Raw genomic sequence first — 27,599 nt, 5'->3', positions numbered from 1 at the left:
GGTCCTGTTACGTTTATAGCACCATAGTAGAAGTTGGTGGGACCAGAAGCAGCCATAATGATGAGAACGGTCTCTGCCTTCAAATACACGGTAGTAAATTCAGTAGAGAAAACACTAAATTCAGGGGTTAACACAACTATTAGAGAGGCACAGGTAAAGTAAGATGCAACTAGAGAGAGATTACCTTAGACTAGAGAAATCAGCATAGTCTTTCTAAAAGAGGTGACATTTGTAGGAGTTCAAAGAGTGGCAGGATTTGGACATTTAGAAAGGAGAGACCGAGGAAGATTGCCAGGATGGAAGCTCATAAACGATAGGGCAGCCAGCCTGAGGTCCTGTCCAGTTCTCTTCTTTGTCTTTGGTCATGGAGTGTCTGTGCTGTGGGAGAAATGACCTATTTGCTATTACGTGTCCTGCCTCTTTGATTGATTACCTCAGGGAAGTGGATTGATGTGTGCACAGCGCATTCGGGGCTGCCACCATGCTGGTTTCAAGTACAGGCTAGAGAACCAGGTGGCCTGGGTTGGAATCTTGGCTTCACTACTTAAGAGCTACTACCTCACTGGGGTGTTGTGAGGAATAATGCGTGTTGGTTGTTGTTTTCATCATCGTCACCAGTTCTGTGGGAGCCCTGGAGGGGTGATCCTGCAAGACTTTCTACCACTTGGGATCCATTACTGTCCTTTGAGAATCTTACTTTAAAATACAGACACACTTGAAAGGGTAACCCTGGAAAGTTTAAATCTGCTGTTACCTTAGTGAAGGAAAATCATCTGAAAACTAATATGCCCTGCCTTCAGGTCCCTGAAAGGAGAAGAGGTCTGGGAGGGGAGGCCTTGAGCTCTGAAGGCCGTCTTCTCCTTGCACCGTTGGTGCAGAGCACTTAGGCCTCACTTATAAATTGGGAGAAACACACATGTAGCAGAATGATAAAGTGAAGAACAGTGAGGAAAATGCCCATCAGTCATTGTAGGAGCACACAGCCTGTGAAGCACTGACGACCCTAGAGCAGTGGTCACCAACCTTTTGGACCTCACAGACCACCAGTGGTCCATGGACCACCAGTTGGAGACCACTGCCCTAGAGAAAGGGAGGTGAAGGATCAAAGAAGACGCCCCCAATCTTTGTAATCCTGTCAAAAATTCAGAACATACATCTAAAAATAAATTGAGCTAGAAACAGATGGCACTCTTTGAAAAGTGCAAATTCCCACAGTACAAATTGAATCTTCCTACCCATCATAGGTACTCAATAAATGTCTGTGGATGGATAGGTTGAATGAATGAATGAATGAATGAGTGAATACCCAAGAAATGAGGAGTTCCTAGTAGAATGTTAAAGTGAAAAAAGTCTAAGGCCTAAAGGCTCCCCTGTACCGTCTGTCTTTGCCACCAGATGTCAGCTGCATGAGAGTGAGGACCTTGCCCCTAGAGCAGTGCCTAGCACAGAGGAATGTGCCCAGTGAACATTCATGGATTAAATAAGCGCATGATGGATTGGTGGATGGTGCAAATAACGAAAATTACTTCCAGATGGTAGTGGGATTTGGGACCCAGCATCTAGTTCATAACAAACACAATGATTAAAAACACTGACGACCACTTTTCTTACAATCATAGCTGAAGAAAGGATAAAATATATTCATTAGGGTGTACTTAGAGTCAGGCTGGTCTGATATGGGGAAAACAACAACAATCTAGCTGTTTGCAGGAGGTGGATTTAACAGCTCACAATACCACACACCTGGCTGGTGGGGCTCTAAGCTCTCTGAGTCACACATCTGCACTCATGCTTGGCCGACTACATATTTCCATGAATCCTCAGAGTGATCCAAAGCCAACTTCACATATTGCACACAGGGTTCAGAGCGATAAAATTATTTCCCAGGGGTCCAGAGTTTAAATAAACAGCCAGGTCCTTCCTGCAGGACATTACCTATTGAAGAAGATAGAATGACATTTGACAACAGCCCAAGCCGGACAATGATTAGAACACCCCAACTTTATGGCATGACGGAACATCTGAAACAGAACAGCCCGAAATAACTGCTAGGAAGGGTTGTTTGCCTTGGAAGAGGATAACTTGTAGTTTGAAAGGCATAAATGCACAGAGCATGGGGTATTGATTCAAGTCTGAAACGGAATAGTCTATCTGTAGTCACACAAAAATACATGGCAAGCATCACTCTTTCTGAAATCTGTTCGTCTTAAAGCTAATTCACACTTCCCTTCTCTACCAAGTAGCACTACAAAGTATCCAGTCAGAACACTCGTATTAAAAGCAGTATGCACCTTCATGCTAGATAGACCTCTTACCATAGCGTTGGCATTGAAGTGTTTGTGGTCATGGGTTGCTTTGGGTCTAACCATCTTGGTGGTCCTCCACTTGTTCTGTCTGTGGATTTCCCTTTTGAAATTTGGACTCCAATCCAGACACATCACACCCAGCATGCTTTGCTGAATGGTTAGCAGAGCCATATCATTACTTCCTTGCTGTAGATACTGTCTCCATTTATACAACTGGGGACCACACTAGTTTTTTGTGAACCACATCTCACAACCAACTTGTATTGCACTATAGTTAACTAACACTCCCTTCCCGTCTTCTGAAAGCTAAATCTCATCTCCCCATTCTGTAAAAATGGCTGGTCCTTGTTCTCAAGGAAAAGGCCTTACATATATTTCAATAAAATTGCATCCTAAGAGATTTGTAAGATTGGTTCAAATATTCTAATCAAATTAAGATGTGTTTTGATATCATGATTATCTAATATGTTATCTCTTTATATTTTTCATCTTCTGTTACCATATTCAGTATTCCATCAATGGGTTTAGTCACATGACCCCAAATTCAAATGTCACTTTTTCAGTGAATTATTCTCTTACCACTCACTCTATTTAAATTTTATCCAGTGAATGTTTTCTCTGTTTTTTTTTTCTCCATCATGTTATCATGTATATGATAATATAATCATCTAACACATATAATCATCTAACATACCATATATTTTACTTATTTTGTTTATTATCTTTTTGCCTTCGTTAGAGTATAAGCTCTATTAGGATAACAATTTTTGTCAGTTCTGTTCTCTGCTGGTTCCATGTGTGTTGTATGGATGTGGTTGAGTACATTAGCGTCCTATGCAGTCGGTAAGAATGTGGAATATGATAGAACCAAGACTTCAGTACAGCACATTCTACTAGAGGTTGCTGCCCCTCACCACATGGCTGTCAGTCCATCAGTCTGGGAGTTCTCTTACCTTAAAAGAAAGGAAGTAGGGTTCATCTGACATAACTGATCACTTCCTTTTTCTAACTGCACACAAATTATTCTTTCAATGACCCATTCTAAACCCTGCTTGAGAAGGGTGCAGCATTAATCAGTGGCCTGTCCAAACCCCTTGATTCCCTGGAAAGAAGGTCCTTCCAGATGTGCAGTCCCTCCTGATGAGGCTCTCGTGGCCAGGGTGCTGCACTTGCTCAGAGTGGGCCCATGCTCCATGGAAAGTGCGCAGTCATGTTGGCAGCAGCATCCTGAGGCCCAAATGTTATTTGCTGTGTTGCATTGAAACATCACATCCTTCCCCCCTGGGTTTTAATTTTGCAGTTTATAAAATAAAAATGAAAATATAGCTTTCAAAAAATATACTAGGGTACTTTACTGATTATTATTTATTTATACTAGTTGCTTCATCTAGAGTCTAGACAATAAAGATCCAATGTTTTGGATATGTTTAGTTTATTTCTGTTGTTCTTTGATCTAAAGGGTTTATATATCTTTTATCCACCTCACATCTGGAAGGACCTCCTTTTCCCACATTCTTGCTAGCGCAGCAGTTGTAGTTTAGGCCCTTGTAATCTCATCACTGAATGATCACAATAGCCTCCTAACTGGCTTTGGGACTCTGTCTCTTGCTTCTCCACCTCAGGTTCTTCCATCAGGCTAGTTTCCTGGAGCCCAACTACTCAAAATGTGGTCTATGGACCACAGCAGCAGCACCTCCTGAGAACTTGTTAGAAATGTGGATTTTCAGATCCCACCTGAGCCTATGATTCAGAATCTGTCAACAAGACCCATTTATACTCATTAAAGTTTGAGAGCACTGTCCTCTCTTTTCTCATGCCACGCCCCACCCCCCCACCAGGCACATCCGTTAACTTCACATTGAAGGATCCCCAACTGTCTCTATCAGGAAGTCTCCACCTTAATTTAAAGGTGAGATACTTTTGACATGAGATATTTTTTACTCTATCTATACATTGATAGTGTCAAATGGAAGTGAGGAGCAGGGGTCAGTCTCAGACACGGGGGTAAGGACTCCACACTATCTCAGAGCCCTCTTGCTTAGGAGGCTGAAGGACCATGAGCAAGTTTATCTAGATATCTTTGGAACAACTGTAGAAATTATTGAGATTCATCTTAAGTGGAATCCTTCTCGTAAAAGCAAAGAATATTGGGTCTTGATGAGTGAACGTTAAGGAGTGCTTGGGAAGCATATATGATGAGTTTTTGGAAATCTTCTTGTTAGTTGGACACAGTAACAGGCATTTATAGACTGAATTTAATCCTCACAATAATCCCATGTAGGTGGGTGGTATTATCCCTATTTTACATGCGAGGAGACTGATACTCAAAAAGTTAGGTTGTCCAGAGCCACAGTATTGGTTAGAATTCAGACTACCGCATGGTAACAAAGACTCCAAAATGCAGTGGTTCACAGTGGTTCTGTCCTGAGGTGGACAGGTAGCCCCAGGGGGGAGGCATTGATGCTTTATGAAGCCGCCAACTTCCTTCTCCTGGATCACTCTGTCATCCCCAAAGGTATCCACATCCATGTGGTTCAATCCGTCCCTGCCCTTGGGAAGGGGGAAGGGAAAGTGAAGAGCACACATTTTCTTATGAAAATGTAAGCCAGAAGTTCTACCTGATACTTACACTCCTGTTCTGTTAATCAAATGGCCTCCCTGGTTGCAAAATAGGCAGAGGAATGTTGAAACCTGAGGAGATATTTACTAAAAAGAAGATGGGGGGGTGGCTATTGGAGGATGATCACAAGCCTTACCATAGACACAGAGAGATTCAGACTCCAGGACTAAAACCTGTGATCTTTTTACCACATTATTCCGCCATTTCTCAGAGTTGACAGTCAGTAAATATTTGTTGACTTGAGATAGATTGAGATAGTGCATGTGAGCCTTTTGGTTATTTGAAATTCTTTCTTCCTTCTTCCTTGCCTCCCTGATTACCTAAGTAGCTCTGTGCCAAACTGTCACTATTTTTGATAATGTTAATTTGTAGAACAGGAAGCTGATATTCATCTTCCTTTAGGAGAAATGTGATAATAACCTACCAGTCCTTAGAAGTTCTGTAGAACCATATGCGGTGTGATAAAGGGTTAGAGATAATGACCAAATGACCATCCCCTTTAAGGTAGGTATCTTCTTAGGAGAATACCATTGCTCAAAATATTTTTGGTATTTTGTGTTGGCTGGTAGGTCAGTCAACTCTTGCTGCAGTGTACTTCATGACAATACCCAAATCTCAGAGGCATGCGTAATGAGCATTTTACCAATGTGTCTGTGGGTCTTCTAGAGGTCACTATTTGGGATGGGCCTGCAGGCCAGCTTTGTTCCAGGTGTCTTTCACTCTCCTCCTGAGACAGCAGGTGAGCTTGGATATAGTCTTTTTCTAACAGTACCAGAGGCATCAGAGAATAAGTAGAGGTATATTGGGCTTCTTGAGGCCTAGGCTGAGAACTGGCACAGCCTGTTGATCCAAACAAGTCATATGCCAAACCCACAGTCAAAGGCCATGAGAAATACTCTACACCAGTGCTTCCCAACATGGCGCACCCCCCACACAGGGGGGCAACTTGATTTTTAAATGGAGCAATTCAAGAATGAGTTATTACCAGTGAATTTTTTGCATTTATTATGGTTCTAGGGGCCTCATCTACAGTATATAAATATATATTGTGATATATTGATGCATTTCAGTTCTCTGTTACATATTCTGAAACTTGAGTTGCTATTCTTTCATATCACTTCATTTTATTTTTTTAAACAATTTCTTAGTAATTTCTTCCTCAGTACTTTAACTGTCCTTTTGGTCTTTCATTTTTCTCTTTCATGGATGTCATGTTCTTTGGAAGCCTGTTTTAGACCAAGTTAATAACCTTTTAAGCTTCCTCCATATGAATAGGCATTCACTTTTTGAATAAGAATTATATGTCACAGGCAGGGGAAGGGGAGGCATCAGGATTTTAGAGATATTAGCTGGAGCTTGGCCAAAAAAAGGTTGGGAACCACTGCTCTACACCTTAACCAAGAGGAACGTAGTCACATGGGAAAAGGGGTGAATATAGATTGGGTGAAGAGTAGGGGTCAAGAATGCAACCTCCCATGGATTTGCCTTTCTTAAGTTATTTTGAATATCCTCAATTATGGTAAGTCTTTATCTCTTAAGGGAGCTTTGGAAAATTTTTTAGTAAAATAGCTAAGTTTATGAACAAAATTAGGCTAGTTTTATCATTGGACAGAAAGATAACTGTTGAAGCACATGACATACAATAATGAAATTTATTTCTAGAAAATCTGGCTCAAGAATATGGCCTTCAAGGGCAGAATAGTTGGAATAAATGTATAGCCTTCCAAGGTAATCAATCGATTGACAGAATAACACTCATTTGATTCTAAGATAATTTTAAAAACATAAATAAACCTTATGACTTGTGGTCATATGGTACCAGTTTGTCTCAAAGAGGAAAGGGGGCTGAATGGGGCTCCCCTCTGATCTCTCCTGGACTAACCTTGGGCAATGTGTTTGCTGCACAGATTCTCATCGCCAAGTCCCCGCTGGCTCCCTTCGCCTCCTTTGTCTACACCATCGAGAAGGAAGGCCTGGTTCTTCAAGGTAAGATCCTTGGAGGAAGCCCTTTCTTTAAGCCGAATGTGCTCAGTGGTGCCCATTGCTGGTGGTAATTACTGCTACGCTCCTGATCGAAAACTATTTCAGGACAGAATCAAAGGTCTTTATCCTGGTGAGATGAAAGAGACTGGCAGTTGTGGCAAGAATTTGAAGAAGGTGGTTGTGGGGCTTAGAGAGAACTGTAAAATTTTCTAACAGAATAAGGGTCAAACCAAGCAGGCTCAGAACTGCTGCCGCCCAGTCCTCTCGCAGATCCTGGAGTGAGGAGCAGGGGTGAGTCTGGGACCCTGGGGTAAGGACTCTGCACCACCTCAGAGCCTCTTGCTTAGCAGAACTACGGGTCTGCTCTGGTGGTTCACTCCCAGATGCTGGGTCCTCTGGCAGGTAGGAAAGGCATCCAATCACAGGTCTGCCCAGAAAACAGTGAACATGAGATCAATTCAGACACTAATGAGCTTAGCCCACAGGGTCCCAAACTGCTTGGTCCATTGAGAAGCTTCCCCACAGAAATGCTCAGGATACACATCTGTCCCCAACTGCCAGGCAGGAGGCTCTGCCCACAGAGATGCCTAGGTAGCCATGTAGCCTGAACCACAGAGGACCACCCTGTCATTGCTGTCCGTGGGAGCACTATCTGCCCTGTAGGATTTATGAGTTGAGCATTTTTCCCAGGTTTGTGAAACAGGGTGAGTATGTGTAGCATCCCAGGGTTTCACAGTGCACTGCAGAGATCCAGCCGGAGCTGGAGAGTCCGTGCTTCTGTCTGAGCACAGGCCGCAGCCTTCCCTTCCCTCCCCTCCGAAAGCGCCCGCTGGGTCCTGGCCCCGAGAGCAGAGTGTTTGTTTGATGCAGCTGAGCTCCTCAGCAGGGACTCGGGGCAGGGGAAATTTTGGGTAAGAACTACTGACCTTTGGCTCTTAGCCTTTGACTTATGCTATCCAAGTTCCTCGGTAAATATTTTTTTTACAATCGCAAATATTGTTTTCTGACAAAGAAGCCGAGATTTTAAGACCAGATTAAGCAAAGCAAACAGCAGGCCCCTTTGTTACATAGTCTCTGAGGGTGTATAACCAATAAGCCATCAGAAGGCTAGAGTTTTATTTACCCAGTGCACCGTGTGGCTTTGGCTCTTGGTTTTGAGAGCCTTTCTTAAAAGATTAAAAGTCTACTAAATAGCAAATTTAGATGAAGATTTCAAGAAATTCTGTGGAAGATCAGGAGACAGTTTTAGGGTGGGGGACAGGGGAAAGAGCCGGTTCTCCCCGGATGCCTTGTGCTGAGAATCCTGAGCCCTGGGTATGGTGGTAAAAGGCATGTCTAGTTTGGAGAACTTTTAGGATAGTGTTTGTGGAAACAACATTCACAGGGTTGCCTCTTTGACACCATTGCTAGGATCGGGACTTTGACAGGAAAGATGAAGTTGTTAGAGAAAGTAGAGGCTTTTTAAATCAGTAGAGGGTTAAAAAACTACAAAGAATATTAGAAAAAGTTGGAAAACTGGAGAAAAAATGAGTTAGACCTGGAGTTGTGTGTCTAGGGAAGAAAAAAATTCAGGAAAGTGTCTGATGATCCAAGAACCCCAAGGGATCAGGGGAAATGTCTGAGAGGCCGCAGAGCTCCTCTGGTTCTTTGAAAGCTGTTTTATCCACCACACGCCCTCAAGCTGCATCTCCATCTCTGGGTTTTCCCAGGCAGCAAAACCCTTCGGCCCCTGTCAGCAATGTCACCGAGTGCACACCTCTGGGCAGGCCCTTTCCTCCAGCTGCATGCTCCTAAGACTGGGGAAATCAAAAGGTGTGACCCTCAGAAAAAATGGGGACCCCTCCTCTATTGGAGAGACCCCCTTGGATATCTGATCACACAGCTCTGGTGTGAACTTGAGAAAATCTAGTTTTGTCAGCTTAAATATGACAGTGTTGACTTTGATTCAGTGCATTGCAAATTGTGTCACAACCCATTCCTAGGTGGTAAAATGAAATGAATGAGTCCCAGCCAGCATATTGTATTGTTTCGTGAAATATCTGTTGTGTGATTGTGTGTGTGCATTTTCAGTTTCTGCATGGAAGCCTCAATGCAAATGTTTTTCTTCCTTGGATTGTAGTCACTGGCCTGAACGATCTATAAAGCCTTCCCAATGTCTGCCGCATCTGATTCCCCTAGGAGATGGGGTACATATCGTTCACTCCACCGGCCCATAGGGCTATCTCCTCCAGATCTCCACACACGGGAACATAAAAGCTTATTTCCCCCTCCTCCCCCCACTCTTACCAGATGACTGAGCTAGAAAACACCTGCAGATTTCTCCAGGATTAAAGCAAAGAAACCTTTGATCCCTGGGTGGTAACCTTGGAAAGGTACCAGCCGTCGAGGCCAATAAGCTTTTTGTGTGTGAGGGGTTGCTCTGGCATGATAGCCCTAAGTTGGCATGGAGGTTGGTACCAAGAGCTGGGGGGGAGGGGGAGAGACAGTGTGGCATTCCTGCCTGGGTGGCAGAGAGGGGAAGGGCAGGAAGATGAGGGTGGTGCCAGCTAGAAGAGGAACTGCCAGCCCTGCCACCTGTGGCTCCACTGTGGTGAGGCAGCTTGGAAGGGTGGGAAGGAGGAACCCAAACAGGCTAACTGGGGCCAGGAGGGGAGAGGGAGGGACTATTAGCGAATGTGGGAAGGATCCCTCAGTGCCTTTCATCCCCCTGGTAAGCCCAGAGATTCCTGCTGGCCTGCTAGGCTGAGATTGTATAATACCTGCCCAGCTCAGGCTTGCATAGTAGAGGGAGAGAGGGAGGGAAGAAAAGGTGAGGCCAACATTCAATTTCCCTGCTCTGCAGGCCACTCCTCTCACCGGTTTTCAAGGATTAGGATGCTGGGAGCAGCAGGCCATGGGGCCTGACAGCCTCCCCCCACCTTTGTTCCCTGGGCCGGAGGGAGGGACAATAAACCGGCAGGCAAGAGACACTGAAGGGCTTGCTTAGAGATTTCTCAGGCTGCTTTTTGAAACACTTGAAGGAGCTGGTCCATGCTATTGTTGTAGTAAAATAGAGAGCGGAACTATTCTCCTTTTGCGGGAAAAGAAGAAAAGGTAAAAGAAAGAAAACCCACCCTCCCGGCATCTTCAGAAGGCTCCCCGGCTATGGCCATTGCCATGGTAACCCCTCAGTTTGCATCTTCTTTGTCTTTCTGCACTTTTTGGGCATCCTGGCCTCTCGGGGTTGGGTCCAAGACCTGGGAAATTCTTAGGCCCCAAAGGAGAAGGAGCTCACAGCCACCAGCTTCTGATGGTTGGACTCTGAGAGGGGCCAAGTCCGGCAGAGGGGGGCCCAGCTTGTTTGTGCAACTGAAGTGGGAAGGTGAAGGGTAGGTGCCGTTAATCCATTTTAACTTTGTCCCTATAGCTCCCCATGAACCTCAGCACCTGAGAGTGGAAAAGCTTAGAGGCGTGGCCAGCCCCGAGAGCAGCCAAGGATGCCAGGACAAAGTGCAGAGGGAAAAGCAGGGTGGGCCCACAGAACCGCACGGTTGCAGGAGGGAGGGAGAGACTCAGACTCCAACATGATTCGCATCTGCTCTGGTCTTGTCCCTTGCTTCCCTGGGAAGCCCCAAGTGTTTGCCACTCGGCACACAGCTGGGACCCCTGGGCCTCTGCATCAAGACCAGGAATAGAGGTTCTATCATTAAAAGCAGCGAGGCTGCCCTAACCAGTTTGGCTCAGTGGATAGAGCGTCGGTCTGTGGACTGAAGGGTCCTGGGTTCGATTCCGGTCAAGGGCATGTACCTTGGTTGCAGGCACATCCCCAGTAGGAGGTGTGCAGGAGGCAGCTGATCAATGTTTCTCTCTCATTGATGTTTCTAACTCTCTATCCCTCTCCACCCCTCTCTGTAAAACAAAAATCAATAAAATATATTTTTTAAAAATAAAAATAAAAGCCAGGCTGGCCCAGCTTTTATGAACCAGGAGGTCACAGTTCGATTCCCAGTCAGGGCACATGTCTGGGTTGCTGGCTCGATTCCCAGTAGGGAGCATGCAGGAGGCATCTGGTCAATGATTCTCTCTCGTCATTGGTGTTTCTACCTCTTCCTTCCTCTCTGAAATTAGGAAAAAAATATTTTTTAAAAAATTAAAAAGCAGCCAGGCTGTGTGGCTGATGCTGCTGGAAGCCTGGGGAAACTGGGGCCATCCAGGCTTCTGTGGGGCTCAGAGCAGTCAGGCCCAACACCTGGGTAGAGAAGCAGACCCTAAAGAAGGGGCTGCCGGGAGGATGAAGAGGCTGGGGCTCCTCCTTGCTCACTCTGCCCTTGCTGCGCTCTCCTTTTCCTGGGGGCCTGAGGGGCATTTGAAAGACAAAAGCCAGGCTGCTTTGAACAGGACAGAAGATAATGGCTTATTTTCTCAGCACAACAGAATTATTTTTTTTTACATTGTTTTTGTTTTTTAATCAGGACCAGGTTTCACAGGTTGAATTTGGATTCTGGCGCTGTCCTCTGCTGGCTTAGGTTTGAGTGAGCCCCATACACCTTGGGATAGAGACGGGGAACCTAAGGAGAGCCGGGAACCTTGAGAGAGAAGGTTCTGGAAACAAAGCTAGTTTCCTGTTTTCCTAGCCACCTAGTGTAGAGACTTGGAAGAAAGCAGAAAACAAAGAGGTCAAACCATGATTTTTTAAAGAGCTGGAGCACTGCGGCTTCATCTTTCTTGTAAATGCAGGGTGGATGTTTGATTGCCTTTTAAAGCATATTGGGAGGGACATTAATCTCCTGTGTTTGTTCCCTTGTCACAAAGTTGGGTTAGATTCTTCTACTCCATTTTCTTAGTCACCGAGCCAACAGGATGATTTATTGAAAAATTCTCCCCGCCCCCTTCCCCCCCAAATACCACCATCTGAGTTCATCAGATTTCAGTCTGAATCAGTAACCCATCTAAATGTTTTCTGCCTGGTGGACTCAGAGTGACCCAGAAGATTCTCAATCTGTTTCCATCCAGGTATGAAGGTGTCTGCCTGGTCAATACCACCCACATACTTGGCACAGCCTGGCATTCTCAAGGGAGCCTGGGCAGAGAGCCCTGGGAGTCAGTGGAGCAGAGAGAGTGAACTTCTCACCCAGGGGTCACAGCAAAGAGGACAGAGCAGGCCTGGTGCATTGTCCCCGGGGCTGCTGGCACCACTGCAGCCCAGAAATGCAGGCCCGAGCATTTCCCTGCAGCTTCTGCCCGCTGCTCCGTGAGGCGCCTCCCAAAGGAAACAAGGAAGGACTCCTGTCTGCCCAGTTCTCTTCCCTTTAAACATTCATTTCACACCTCCTCCCTGTGTGACATCTTCCCACGCTGGCCCTCTGCTAGGTCCGTTTTTTTTTTACTCTGGCTATTAGCCTCAAAGAGAGATTTGTTTTGAAGGCATTCCAAATTTGCATAAATGGCTTCTTGCACACATCATGTCATAACTTGTTTTTGACCCTTAATGTCATGTTGTTGCAGTATATCCACCTTGATACACGTAAATCATGTTCTTTTACTTTAATTGAGGTAGTCACATCCATTGTTTGAATACACCACATGTTGCCCATTCCTTCCTGGATGGAAATTACCATTATTTGTTAATTGAATGAATTATGTTGCACATGTTTCTTGGTATGCAGATGTGAGGGTGTCTTTGGGTCTACATCAAAAAGTAGAATGGCTGGTCAGAGGGTGGGTAGTTGTCCATCTGGAGGCCAGGAGCACAGCTAAACTGGGGGGTTATATTTCTACGAGTGAGGGAGATGCATGCGCAGTGACATATCCCTCTTCAAGTCCAGTAGTGGAGATTAGGCAATACAGACCTTAGGGCTGGGCTTGTTCATAATGATGAAATGCTACATCAATATTATGTGTTAAAAATGCTCTCCCTGTCGGTCTGCGGACTGAAGGGTCCCAGGTTTGATTCCGGTCAAGAGCATGTATGTTGGTTGCGGGCACATCCCCGGTAGGGAGTGTGCAAGAGGCAGCTGGTTGATGTTTCTCTGTCATTGACGTTTCTAGCTCTCTATCTCTCTCCCTTCCTCTCTGTAAAAAATCAATAAAATATATATTTTTAAAAATGCTCTCCTTCTTGTGTAGAGCCTAGAGCAGAGAAATGGGGCATCATAGTCAGTAATGGCACCTCAGATCAGCACCCAAAAATCTTGGTCCCTTACCCAAAATGGAATCTATCTCAAGCAGAAACTGTATCATATGTTTTGCTATTATGCACCAAGCAAGAAAGATATTTGAACAACACCTACTAGTGCTTATAGCACAAAGCAGGGTCTGAATTTGGGCCCAAAATCACAGACTAAACACTTTTTTCTCCCCGGAATGTTTTTTCCTGTCTCCACAATGTTTTAAAACATGGAACAAAATGTTCGTTGGAATAAGGTTCCAGAGGAAAGCTCTGTTCCAAGGCCTGGGCCATAGTTAGTCCGAACCCACGCTCCTTTAGAAGCTGCAAGCCGCTTGGCCCTCGTTGCCGAGTCACAGTCTGCATTTGTGCGGATGCCCAGGTAATAATACGGAAGGATGTTAAATCCATCCGGGTTGTTGATTTTCTTTGAAAACCTCTCCCAAAAGGACGCGGTGTGCTTTCTGGAATACGACGGAAGCTTTATTTCAGTGAGTTCAGATATTTGTTGAGTATCTATTGTTTACAAACCATGGGGGATATGAGGCTGGGGGGCGGGGGGGTTTTCTTCCTTTTAGAAGCTCAAAATCTAGTTATTTCAAACAAAGATAACTTTGATCAAAGCCAAATTGTGACACATGACACATATTATTAAGGTTAACAATGGAGCATGGCAGGATAGGGGTGGCAGACTTGTTCTAACTGGGATGGCTGAGGAAGCTCCCGAGAGCGTGTGGGGCTGGAACTGGGCGTCACTCCCGATGCCGATGGGTTGGCCGGCAGTGCCTCTCCACGGAGACCTGGTTCTTTTGCCGCCTGAGGACAGATCCGGGGACCCTGGGGAGGGCTGATTAGTGCCATGTGAGTAATGAATCATGCTGACTAATGTGCTCTGAATGGATTGATTCAACAATAAAGGGAGCACCGAGAGTCAAGAGTTCAGATCCCGAATTTCACCATGAAGCATAAATCACTTACGCTCAGTACTTCATTCTTTTTGGTCAATTAAAACGTGCTCATGATGAGAATCCAAGGCACCTTGACCAGAAAGTGCACCCGGATTCTGAGGAGAGCAGAAACGCTCCCGGGCACCGCCCAGGACAGGCTTATGCAACCTCAGGTTATTCACTTATTCACAGGACGTGCAGAATGAGCCCATCACGTGCTGCTCCCAGCCATGCAGAACTTTTATTTCCTCTCACGGGCCATGAGAACCGACACAGCGCCCGACGCTCACACCAACTGACAGACAGAGGAGCCTTTGAACAATCTTCCTGTCTACCTACTGGGGCGGCTGTGTTTTTCTACAACAAATGTCGCCACAGAACTAAGAGCTCGCCTTGCACACACAGCTCTTTCTCTCTTTTGACATCTCCCTGGCGAGGCTGCTTGAGAACCTGGCCTTCCGTGTCCAGATGTTTACTGAATTCCGCAGGCCCCCCCAAAGGGCCCCGAGTTCCTTTGTTGCTCTCCGAATCATTTCCCACAGAGACTGACCGATGTCCTGAAGGAGTCCTTCAATAGGGAGGATAAATGGAGGCCGATGAAGACATGACCCCCTGAGGCTCACCCACGTCCACGCTAACAAAGGGTCTGAGGCACAACCTTGTAAGGAGCATTTTGGTCAGCGGCGTCCCTTTCTGGAGGCCACGTCTCCCCACGGGGCCGCTTTCAATGGCTCCAATCGGAGTGGAAGTGCTGGGCGTTTGGGAAGGGCCGGGCCTCGCTAGGTGTAGCACAAAACATCTAAATCACGGCCCCCCGCCTTTGTGAGGACTTCCTGGCTGCAGATGGCAGCTGGTTTTCTCAGGGGAAAAACCTGGGGAGAGAGGAGGAAGCGGAAGAGGGCCTCCAGCTTCTCTGGATGACCTCTTCCCACCCAGCCCAGGAAGGCTCCCCTTCTTCTGCAGCCATCAAGCCTGGGCTGCAGCACCCTAACGCACACCTGGGCAGCATCACAGACCGGTGCGCGTGGAAATGGAGGAAAGCTTACTCAGACTGCTCGTGACAAGTTGGTGCATTTCCACAACAACGTTTTATTTGTTCTGTTTCAAACTTTCTTTCTTTCCCTCTTTTTTTTCCTTTTAGGCCAGCAGAGGCCATAGGGACACTGTGACCTTTGTGTGGAGCTGATGGGGGCGTGATTTGTGAAATGAAACAGGACTGTGCTGCCTGGAAGAAGGAAACGGAAGCCTTCCTAATGGGGATTAATTAGTTGATTGCTGCTGAGATGGTAACAGAATTGCCCTCGTACCACTGCGCCAGCCATCGCAGACCTGGCAGGGAAGGTGAAGACGGAGGAGTCTTTGTTCCGGCCCCTAGATGCATGGGGCTGTGGGCCTTGCCGCCATGGGATGTCAGCAGCCATAATAATAATAATTTGCACTTACATAGGACCTTTCAACCAGGCACCTCAAATCGGTTTAACCACATTAATTAATTAAAGCCCACAATCCCCCTGGGGAGAGGAGGAGGAGGACTAACAGGATTTGTAATTACAGGAGGGAACATTTCCGAATAAAGTATTGTTCACTAAATAAAAAGAGGATGTGTACAAGAATTGGGATCGCCAAAGAGTGACCGATTCAGAAATGAAATCATGGAAGGGTGGGGGTTAGGGGCATGAGCTCAGGGGTCTGTTCTTGTGTCAGAGGGAGGTCGACGGGCTCAGAATTCACTGACAGGTTTGGATCCCACTGAGAAGCGGAACATGTACGGTGTTAGTGGCATTTGGAAGGTCATTAGCGGTGCAACTATTGTGGTGTAAATGCACGTTTCACTAATAAATTGTGTATAGCCCCGCAGAACAAAGAGTGAGATTCCTGCAGTATTTAATAAAGGATGAAATGATTTCTTTAGATTGAAAGCCCAAAGCTGGGCCAGTCAATTAGCAAATAAATCAATTGGTGACCCATAGGGTAATGCAGTCGTTTCCAGCACAACACCAAGCTGACCCCCTCCTGCTGCCACAGGCTTCCCACCAAAGCTTCAAGACTGGTTCAGTGCAAGGCCTGGCAGCTTCGGCCCCTTCAAATCTTCCCAGCCTTTGGCCCTGGGACCTCTCTCACCCAAGTGGTTACTGACCCTGAGTTGTCCTCTATATGGTCACTTTGTACCTGCTCCCCCTCCAGGGTTTTTATTTTATTTATTTATTTATTTATTTATTTATTTATTTATTTATTTATTTTAATGCCGTGAATGCTAGAACCAAATCTTATCCTGTCTCTTGTCTCCTGGGGGTACCCAACAGTGCTGTGAGCAAATCAGGTACAGACTGGTCAGGAATGGCTGAACAACTAAGTCCTTAACAGCTCATTGCTATTGAGCCCAGACCAAGTGCTAATGGGAAGCTCAGAAGCAATAGGATATGAACCCCATCCTGAGAACTCTGTTACTAGGAATGGGAAAGACTCATATACTACTAACAACAACATAAAGCAATAAAATGAAGTGACATGATGGATGTACATTCAAGCCTCATGCTGCAAGGGTAAAAGAGAGATCAGAGGAGGTATTCCTGTGGCCCTTTGCCTCCCTCTGAGTGAGATGCTTTCTGGAGAACTTGGGGTCTTTGATAGAACATTTGTGAACAACACGCTGAGTTTTTGCAGCCGATTAAATGTAAATTTCCCACAAATTCTTACTATATGCATTGGCCTATTTCAAATATCACGGGAGTCTTTAAGAAATTAGGGAAGATGTTTTGTTTTCTGTAACTATTAATGCAGTCTCTCTCCACTTTCACTGTTCACCAAGTAAGAAAAGCCGAGCAGTTCACATGTAAAAACAGGGCACTCAAACGTGTCTGAAAAAGGTACAAGGAAAACACTTCTCTGTTACACGTGTCAGAGATTAAATGGCTTCCCCCTGGAGACTTTATTTTTTTTACCCCTGTGCACTAAGACAGTGCTCTACACCCAGCAATTTACGAGCCAGTCCCCACACTCTCCTGCTCCAGGACCCTCCAGGGCAGCTCACCACAAACCACAATGCCGGGATGGACCTCAGCAGTCTTTGCCTCATGCCAAAATTTAATGAGTGCACTGCATGTCTGACACACACCATACATGCCTAAGTGTACACGATCCCCTCACAGTCTGACAGAGTAGGACTTTTTAACACCCCTCTTTCCAGATTAGGAGCAAGGCAAGAAGAGTTCGGTCTACTACTAGAAAGTGATGGAACGTGGATTTGAACCCAGGCAGACTTGCTCCTTTCTCTCTCCCCCCTCACCAACCCATGTCACATTTCTATTCATATCTATTCCAACCTCTCTTGGCCATCCTCCATTCACTAAAGAGCTCAGCACCATACTCTACACATAGCAGGAACTCAGTGAATGTTTTCCAGATAAAAGAATTGCTAGAGTAGTGACCGCAAAAAGCCTGGGCTGTGGTGCTGAGAATAAGGTAGAGTCCCCATCACCACTTTCTTCTCCTTTCTCCATTATTAAAGACTAGAGGCCCAGTGCAAGAAAATTCATGCACTGGAGAGGCAGTCCCTCAGCCCAGCATGCCCCCTCTTGTAGGAGGCGACCTGGCGATCAGGGGAAGGCGACATCCCCATCACACCTCTGCTGCTGCCACTGCTGGCAGTGCAAACCTTGGCCAGCCCTGGTTACCTGACCCTCAAGTGGCTTTGGGCAGCTGGGAAGCCTCCATCTGAGGCTTGCCTGTGCCTTGGGCCAGCCCTGGGTGGTTGGGGGGCTGAAGGGACTGGGGTACTCCACAGGCAGGCACATGAAGCTGAGGGGACTGGGCACCGCCATCTTGTGGCTGTGGGCATCACCTTTGTGAGGATGTGACAGACAATTACATATTCCCTCTTTATTAGATAGGACTAGAAGTCCGGTGCACAAAATTCATGCATGGGGGAAGGGGTGCCCCTCATCCCAGCCTGCTCTCTCTCCAATCTGGGACCCCTTAAGGGATGTCCTTTTACGCCCAATACCAGTAGGATTGGGCCTAAACGGGCAGTTGGACACCCCTGTCACAATCCAGGACTGCTGGCTCCCAACTGCTCATCTGCTTGACTTCCTGATTGCCCCTAACTGCTTCTGTCTGCCAGCCTGATCACCCCCTAACCACTCCCCTGCCAGCCTGATTGATGCCTAACTGCTTCCCTGCCAGCCTGTTTCTCCCTAACTGCCCTCCCCTTCAGGCCTGGTGACCCCTAACTGTCTTCCCCTGCAGGCCTGCCCCCCCCCCAACTGCTCTCCTCTGCAGGCCTGGATCTCCTCCAACTGCCCTTCTCTGCAGGCCCAGTCACCCCCTTCATCCCTCCTCTGCCAGCCTGGTGCCCCCCACCACCACCACCCAACTGCCCTCCCCTGCAGACTTGATTGCCCCCAACTGCCCTCTCTTGCAGGCCTGGTCCCTCCCGACTTCTCTCCCCTGCTGGCCATCTTGTGGTGGCCATCTTGTGTCCACATGGGGGCAACCATCTTGTGTGTTGGTGTGATGGTCAATTTGCTATTACTCTTTTACTAGATAGAATTAGGAGACATGAGCAGGAAAGTTGCCCCAGGGAATGTTCACAAGAAAAAAGACGCAGGCCGTATTTATGAGCTGGAAATCTGCCAAACTGGTACCACCCAGGAGATGCTAGTGAAGCATCTTGAGCTGTTAATTACTTTCATCGAACTCGGGTGCGATGTGGAGCTTTTTTTTTGGGGGGGGGGGGAAGGCATGTACATGACATATGTAGGCAAAGTCCGACTTTATCTCCCTGTCTGTGCTGGCATCCTAGCTTCCCCATGCCTGTGCCACTGTCCTGGTGAAGCATCAGGAGTGCATGTGTCCCTGTCAGCCCACAGGGCGAGCATTTCTGGATTAATCCAGAGGAGCTGAACTCCTCGCATAGTGTCTGCTACGCTGTATGTTGTGAGCAACATTACTGCTCTGAGACACAATTATAAAAGTTCGTCTGGCAAAACCAGAGGAAAGGGGAATGAAGATTAGATAATGGGGGAGAGGGAGTGAAGACAAAAGGAAGTGCAAAATATCAGATTCTGACCTAAAAACTGTGGTCTTAAACCCACTTGGCAGTTTTGTTCCCACTTGGCAGTGTCTTTTTCCCCCTGTGCTTCGGTTTTAATGTCATCACCATCACTTTTGTCCCATGTCTGTGAAGGGACAGTCTTTATTCGGTTACAGAATTCACCAGAGGCCTCTTTCGCTCAGACGGAAGGAAGAAACCCGTCCTACTTCTCAAATGAGCATTCTAAGTGTTAGGGAAGCATGTTGCCTACTTCTCTAAATGTCCTTGAGGGTGGGTTTCAGATGCAGCACAAGTTCCCCAGATCTGGGCAGAAAGAGGACCCACAGAGAGCGGGCCTGTGTCAGGGTGGACTTGTGCCTAAACAAACAGCCCTCCAAATCTCAACGACTTAATGTCTCCTGGGCTACTGTCCTCCAGGTGATGCTTCACGTTCCATGTCAGGACAACCACTTCCACAACTGCCTTGGGGATGGGGGGGGCTGGATGGCGGGGAGGGTTGGGTCGTGCACTTACAAGTCGGTCACTTATAGAAACAACGCACATCATGTCTCTCAGGGTCGAGCAGTCACGTGGCCACTTCCAACTTCTTCCAAGGAGTGGAAGGCACAAGCCCACACACACCCCGTATTCTGAAGGGAAGGAGAACTGGATATGCGTGACCCCTTGTCGTGTCTGGGAGACCCAGCGAGCTGGCAAAGGTCGCCTTTCACATCCACTCCTTACCCTGGGCTAATGGGCGTCCATCAGGCTCAGGGGGTGATGTTGAGGAAGGAAGACCGAACGGTTCTGCAGCCCATTGCAGCCTGCGGGGACCTTGTGGGAAAAGAGTTGACAGGGGAGACTAGTTCACCCCGGCTTCCCCTTGGGGCTCCCAGACTAGTCACCTTAGAAATGGGTACTGGGTTGGCAAGGGCCATCCTGATTTCAGCAGGTCGCCTGAGACCCAACGACCAGTCCCCCAGGGCCATGGTGCTTCGTGAGAAGAGGCTCTGGAAACTGCCCTCCGCCTCCATCCCTCCCTCAGGACCAGACATGATTCAGATCCCCTCAGCCCTGTGACTATCCAGCAAGCAGCTCTCCCTGCAGCACAGAGAGGGGGGGAAACTTTCCCTTATTATTCTTCTAATAATGAATTCCTGCTCTGAGTGGGCGCTTCCATGTGTTTTCAGTCAGTGCTGATGGCAGCCTGGCCGGGGGGACATTTCCAAGAGGCTGTGGACATAATAGATGAGGCCTCGCATTGACAGAGCTGCTCTCAGCTTTCCTTCCAGCGCAGCCCTCCCGAGGCCTGAAATCGGAGATGAGAAATGATTCACCGGATCCTGTTGTGAACAAACATGGCTGCCCCACCTCGTCGTTCCTGTTAATTAAGTAAGAAGGGATGGTTTCACAGCTTCCCTCGGAGAGATGTGCAGACCTGGATTTTAGTAGCTTAAAGGGACCTAACGTTCTCAGGCCAGACAGTTCTATGTAGATGCCAAGACCTCCTGTGCTCAGGGCTCACACAGAATCTTAGCCTACTTTGACCTCATAAGAACAAAAGGAGAAATGAGGTCACACCATTTCCTTCCTAAAACCTAATCACAAGCACACGGGATGCTTCCAAGTGAGCAATGGGGATAGGCCCTGTGTGCTCAGGGGTCCCACCTATTCGTTCCCCTCAAAGCAAATGTCTTCAGATAATACCTAGTTTTAAATGACCTGCAGGGGACTTGTACAAAGGACTAGTTATGAACGGGCTCTTTTCCTGGAGAAGAATGGCAGTCACTCAGGTGAAGGGACAGCTGTTGTTAAGGACACAGGTGGCCTGGAATTGGAAAGCCTTTGAAAGCAGAGGCCGCCCTGGGGACTCACTGCCTTGGAGTCTCTGCTCCTCTCTGCATTTCTGCCCAAAGCCACTCTCTTGCCCAGCAGACCTGCTCTTCAGACTGTCCTGCTCATGAGAAACTTTAGCTTGCATGTGGCTCACCCTCGTCTCTTGAGCTCCTCTCTCTACACTGCAGCCTTTCAACTTAAGTTCCCATTATCTTTTTTTCCTTGGAAAAATTCCCAAGTTAAAATTCCTAAGAGAGAACCTTATTGGCTTGGGCTGATCTTATTGTTTTGTCTCAGGTAACATCACTGGTCACTAGCCAGCCAATCAGTTGTGGACCGAAGGGGAGAACTGAAAGCAGGCTGCCTAAGCAGCCACAGCTGTGGGCAGGGCGCTGCCCTAGAGGGGCTGGTTTTATGTTTTTAGGGGACTGTCCGTGTGTTGTGTTTTAGCACAGTCAGAGGAGCTTAGTCTGGATTCATACATCAATGGGAAGACGGGGGTCGGGGGGGAGGCGGGGGAGAAACTGGATTATGACACTGGATGTTGTCTTGTATTCATTAGCAACCATTGCGTTCCTATCTCAGCAGATGGTTAAAAGGCCACCCCAACTCAGTCCAGATTTCAGCATTTACATATTCGTGAGAGTAGACATGGGGCTAGAAGTGAATTAGAGGCAAATCTAAACAACCCTGTGTTTCTCTGCTCTTTCTTAAGCTCTGTGTCTATATTGATTAAATCATTGGTCAGCCCTTTGTCCTGTGCCTGACACCTACTGCCTGAAGCCACAGGTTCCCTGGGAGCCTATGATGATACAGAAGGCTGTTCTGATGGTATTTCCAAACCTACTGCTATGGGTTCTAGAGCCAATACCTCTGGACCACTTCCAGATCTCTGCTCATTCCATGTAGAATCTGAGGTTGAAGTCTGTTGCCATCTTCTGTCTCTGGGATCTGAGATCTCGTCTGGGGTTTGTCCAGCCTTTCTCTCCAACACCAGCATCCCAACTCCTGAGTCATTACCATGTCCACATCTTGAATGTGGATGCAGAGATGAAGCAGGAGCCAGCCTGGCTTTCTCCCAGTTCTCTAGGTCCCTCTGGAGCTAATCAGCAGCCACCCATCCCTGTGTTAATAACATAAGCTCTCTAATGAGAACACCTGGAGGAAACTCACAGGAAGGCTTGAGGTGAAGCCAGTTTTGCAGTAATTATTCCTACCATCATTCTGTTTTAGTCTGGACTCAGATTTTCCGGTCAAAACAGCTTGCTACACCCAAGCAACTAGATGGACAGACCTGTACCTCACAATTGTTCCTTAAACCATCTTGGGTCCTACTAAAACTCTTCATGCTCACATCTCAGCTCCAAAGTCTCCTTACACCTTGAACTTCAGGCAGTATATCCCTACTTGAGGAACACAGGGTTTAGTGAAATGTCTTGGGTGGAGTCTCATGGGTGGAATTCTTTGGTGGTCTCTTCCCAGCCATCCCCTGGCCCCTCAGCCCATCTTGACTGTGGTGTTCACACCACTGGAGAAATAATAGACTTTCTTAACTGGGATTGCCCAATCAGGGGAAAGAGGATAGTGGCTGGGAAGTGAAAATGGTGGGCAGGGCACGCATGGAAAACAGGTTCCTGCTGTATTCATTAGTCTGCTAAGGCTTCCATAGCAGAATGCCACCAAAAAGCCTAAACAACAGAAATTTATTTTCTCACAGTTGTGGAGGCTGGGAGTCCAAGGTCAAGGTGCCAGCAGGTTGGTTTCTCCTGAGACCACTCTCCTAGGTTTGCAGATGGACACCTTCTCGCTGTGTCTTCACATGGCCTTTCCTTTGTGTGTGTGCCTAGAGTCTCCTCCACTGTAAAGACATCAGTCTTATTGGGTTAGGTTCCCACTTTGATGACCCCATTCAATCATAGTTACCTCCTTTTAAAGGCCTATCTCCAAGTACACTCAGGTTGGGGGTTGGGCCTTTAACATACGAATATTGGTGGGGGGGGGGGGCACAATTCAGTTCATAACACCTGCCATAACTCTGTTTTCTTCAACAGATCATCTCTCATCCTCTGGTGCTGCCCTTCTACTTCTGAGAAAAGTAGATATTAGTAGAGAAATGGCAGGTGTGACTCTGTGCAGTGGGTTTGAGAATGGCTCAGCTAGGTGTGGAGGGGGCCTGAGATAGTAGATGGATAGGTGGGTGGGTGGGTGGATGAGTGGATGGATACATAAATAGATGGTTGCATGAATATACAGATGGATAAATCTATGACTTAGGTAGTGCATCAGTGGTACCAGCGAAGACATCATATTCTTAGGATTGTAGGTTTTTGTACTGCTGGGGTTGCAAACTCAAATGCTACTGATAACAGAGTTGCAAAAAGAGGCTAGTGTGCAATAATAGGGAGTAGTGGGGACTGTGGCAAATTAGAAAGGGTGTGACCTGCCTAAAGGGACAGCATGTATTCATGTATTCAGTTCCAGCCAGTTGTTACTTTGTAGGATGCTAGGCCAATGCTGTCAGAACTTCTGATCTTTCAAGAGATGCCAGAAATCGGAATTTTTTCAAATGAAATCTTTCTTTAAATAAATATTTAAATTATGGCAACCAACTCAAAATTAATACAAATCTTGGGTGGGCCCAAGAAACATGTTTTCAGTCTGGATGAACCCTGGAGGCTGTGGGATTTCCACCTGAGAGACACTCGGAAGATCTGTGATGTCAGCGCATGCAGATGTAGGTGTTTCAGGGCTTGAGCTCATGAGTATGCTGCCCGGGTTCAGATTCCAGCCCACTGCTTACTAGCTTTGTAATCTGGCGCAGGTTATGCATATAACGCAGAGTCATTGAAGGGTGAAATTAGTTAATACATGCAGATGCTCAGAACAATGCCTGTTGCTAGTGGCAAAGCAATAACTGAGCCAGTGTTATTAGGAAGTATCACTACACCTCTGGGTTTTCTCGTCAATAAAATGGGGACAACAGTTGCCTTACCTGTCCCCAAAGGAAAAGAAGAATACGCAGGAAAGGGCTTGCAAAGCGTGCGCGTCGCTAAGCAATACACCATGCGTTGCTTTTGTTATTGTTCCCATGAAGGAGACTGAGCCTTACCCGGGTAGGACAGGGTCCCTGGTAGGAAGAGGACAGCAGTAACTAGATCCATCCTCTTGGTTCCCAGGGACATGTGGCTGTTTTGCTGTTCTTAGAGGGGTTTTTTGTTATTATTATTCGTTATGAAAATGTTAAACCTTCAGAAGAGTAGAGAAAGCATTGTGATGAACACCCAAGCACTCTTATCTAGCTGTAGTCATTGCTAACGGTTGCCACCTCATCTCAGTGAGTGTCCCTGGCACTGTGGGGTGGATGTGGCCGAGATGCAGTAAGAGATGGGATGGAGGGATCCTAGTGGCATGGAACAGAGGGCCAAGAGCTTCCACTACCTCGGTGGCTCCTTATTGCAGGAAAGCAGGGCTCGGTCGGCTGTGGATGGTTCTCCTTGGATAGGACCCTGAGGAGTGTTTTGTGCAGGGTCATTTCTCATAAGTGATGCATTGTTACCACCTTAAAGTGGTAGAAACTGGGACACAAAATTCTTTTCATTGTTTATTTTTGTTTATTATTATTAAGGTTTTAAATTTTTGAAAGAGAACATATAATTATGTATGCCTCATGTAACTGAACATGTGTGAAGAGACTGGCTGTGGACATGTCACTGTCGTAAAGAATTCAGGAATGGAAACCACGCTGGGGTCTGTGAGAAGCTCGTCGAAATCGCGGTGATAAAAAGACACATTGGTCTCTAAAAATGAAAGGTTTTAGGAGCCAAACGCTCAGATTCAAAGAAAGTATAAAGGGCTCTTTTTGTTAAAGTATTTAAAAGACTCTCTAAGACATATTGCCCCATTTCTCAGCGTTCGCTATGACTGCATTTAAATGTGAAGGCTTCTCCCTCTTAAAACCTGAAAGCAACTAAACTTCGCTTGAAGATTCCATTATTCGGAGCCTTCATTAATTTAAGCTGACATTCCTTCTCAATTGGGGCAAATCATCAAAGCCTTATTGTATTGAGAACCTTGAATTCAGCAACAAAGAGTGCAGGGGTTTGGAGGGAAATGTGGGGTGGGGGTGGGGGAGATCCTGAGGCCCAAAGAAAGGAAGGGAGGAAGGAGCTGAGAAGGTGGGTGGGAGGGAAGGACTGGAGCATTGAGAGGCGACTGGGGACAGGGTGGAGTTAGAAAAGCAGAGAGAGACTGTGGGGGGTTGTGGTAGAGGAAAGGGGCTTAGAGGGGCCTGTGCTAATCAAGACAGTGGAAGCCAAACCAGCCGGCAACTTTGCCCTCACAAATTGGCTTCCAGAATAAGGATGAAAAGGGAAAGAAGGCATAGAGGAAGAGAAAACATGTTCCTATCTTCCTTCATTCAGGTGCCTCTCAAATTTTCTGCCAGGAAAGCCCTGCCCTGCAGCAGGCCCGGCAGAAAGCCTGTTGGGTGGGCCTGGCCTGGCACCACGGCCCTGTCACCAGTCCTGTCCGGCGCACTGGCACCTCCATCCACCTGGACCCAGGCCGCTGGCAGGGCTCTCTTTCTTTCTGGTGTCATTTTCCGTGGGAAGGATGATGTGGGATGTCCTAGGGGCACTGTACTGGATTCGCTGTTGAGGAATAAGGCAAGGAAGGATCTTTAGAAATGTGAGTAAATCATACACAAACTTTTACTGAGTGTCTATGATTTGTAACTAGAATAAAATAAGATTTGTAAGGTGAACATGAAAGCCTCAGGGAAAACTGGGTTTTTCCATGGTGTAACTTTAATAATAAATAAAATACAGATTTCAAAAACCAAAGCAGTCCTCAACAGTCGTTCCTCTGTACCAAAAAAGTCCACGAGTCACAAGAATTTCACGTGGACACTGTGGTGCAAATAGTTCCCGGTATCCCGCAGCCCATCTGAGACCAAGTCAGTCAGGGAGGCTGTTGGCCATCAGTCCCCAGCCCACCACCTTCCCACTCTGTGCCCTCAAAGAGCTCCTGTGACTGCTCTGAGTCACAATTTCCCAATGTGTGGAAGGGGAATAGAAATAACTGCCCTAGCCCTGGCTGGCAAGGTCAGTGGTTAGAGCATCGGCCTGCTAACCAAAGGGTCGCAGGTTCAATTCTGGTCAAGGTCATGTACCCGGGTTGCAGGTTCCCCTCCCAGGTTGGGACCCCTTGGGGAGGCAACCAATTGATGTGGCTCTCTTACAACGATGTTTCTCTCTCCCTCCCCATCCCCGCCATCCTTACCCACTCTCTCTAAAATCAATGGAAAAAATAGCCTCCAGTGAGGATTAATAAAAAAAAAAAATCTTACCTAATAATAGACAAACATATAAATTGACCATACCTTCAATATGCCCACAGCCAATCAGAGTAAGTATGGAAATTAGAAGGCCAAAGATGGCGGCCGCCCAGCTGCTCCAGGCCTGGAGTGGCCAGGCAGGAAGGATGCCTGCTATGAGAGGGAGGGCGGGGCAAAGGGATCTACAGGAGTGGAGCGCCACAGCGAAGACAAGATTGTAGACTCTGGAGTCTGCAGTGAAGACAAAGATGGCAGACTCTGGCTGGAGGGAAGGCCTGGGTCCCAGGTGCCAGAGGAAAACCAGTGCTGGAAGCCAAGGGAAGGAAGGCCTATTGCATGAATCTCTTTGTGCAACGAGCCTCTAATAATAATAATAATAATAATAATAATAATAATAATAATTGGCCTGATCTTCATCCCTGGGAGCCTGTAGGGATGACCACATAGATGAAAGATGATTTTCCCTCCCTCACTGGCTGTCTAAACCTGGGTTACTGCAGTGATCAATTTTCCTGTTTAAGACATAGATCAGATGGAGCTGTTCCTCCGCCCAGAGCTCTGAGATGATGCCCTTTTCACTCAGATGGAAGCAAGGACCCTCCATGGTACCCCCTCTGGTTGCTCCCTCCTGGCCCACCTGCTGGGCCACCCCAGTCTCCAGGCTCTGGTCCCCAGGCACCCTTCATAGCCTTTGCACTTCACCCTTCGCTGGCAGGCTTCCCCCAGATAGTCCCATAGCTGACACCTCCCCTGCTTCCCCAGGTATTGGCATTCTCCCTCACCGCTAAGGTTTTGCTAAATGTCACCTTCTCTGTGAGACACCCTCCCCCCTGATTAAATGGCAGCTCACTCTCCTCACCCCCATTCTGTGCTGCTTTTGCTTTCCCAGAGCTGCATGGGCTGGAGGGCAGACACTCTCATTTGTTCACGGAGTGTCCTAGCCCCTACAGCAGCGTCAGTCAACAGGTTGGCTCTTGCTCAGAGGAAACCCATCAAAGATGGCCTGCTCCAGCTGAAAGGGAATATGAGCTCAAAATCTCTCCCGCCATTGCTGCAGGCTCTCCACAGAATAACCTTTGCTCCAGTGTGCAAGTTCCAGTGTGCAAGTTTGAAAACCAACATGTGTTCTCACATGTAAAAACCCATGTTGAAACTATAATGTGCTGTGTAATGTTAGGCCCAAGGGCCTGGCACAATGTATACAGTAAGAGCCCAATTGTTAGAAGGGTTGGAGAAGAAAAGTGGAGGGGGAAGAAGGTCAAAGATCCCAGGACTGAATTCTTGCTCTCATTCAAGCCTCAGCTCAGTCATCAGCACTCAGCAAAGCCTTATCTGCTACTCTGTCTACGATCCATACAGCATGGCTATAATGATATTAGGTTGGAGAAAGGGTTA

General features: G+C 47.1%; 1 protein-coding gene across 4 annotated transcripts in view; it reads left to right on the top strand.

Annotated features, from left to right (window-relative positions):
• RAD51B (RAD51 paralog B) overlaps positions 1-27,599 on the top strand; it is a 576,378-nt gene that overhangs the window by 473,014 nt on the left and 75,765 nt on the right. For 2 of the 4 annotated variants that reach the window (XM_045579413.1, XM_045579411.1), the window contains 2 exons: positions 6,834-6,912; positions 15,143-15,865. In XM_045579413.1, coding sequence (XP_045435369.1) covers positions 6,834-6,912; positions 15,143-15,170 — 107 coding nt within the window. In that variant the 3' untranslated portion in view covers positions 15,171-15,865. Of the gene's footprint in view, positions 1-6,833; positions 6,913-15,142; positions 15,866-27,599 lie in introns of those variants that run through there. The other 2 variants (XM_045579415.1, XM_045579409.1) reach the window with 1 other exon arrangement.

The sequence above is a fragment of the Pipistrellus kuhlii genome, unplaced genomic scaffold (genome assembly GCF_014108245.1).
Source record: "Pipistrellus kuhlii isolate mPipKuh1 unplaced genomic scaffold, mPipKuh1.p scaffold_m20_p_1, whole genome shotgun sequence".
NCBI classification, from domain to species: Eukaryota; Metazoa; Chordata; class Mammalia; order Chiroptera; family Vespertilionidae; genus Pipistrellus; species Pipistrellus kuhlii.
The sequence above is the reverse complement of the archived record's forward strand: the minus strand, read 5'-3'. Positions and strand labels throughout refer to the sequence as shown.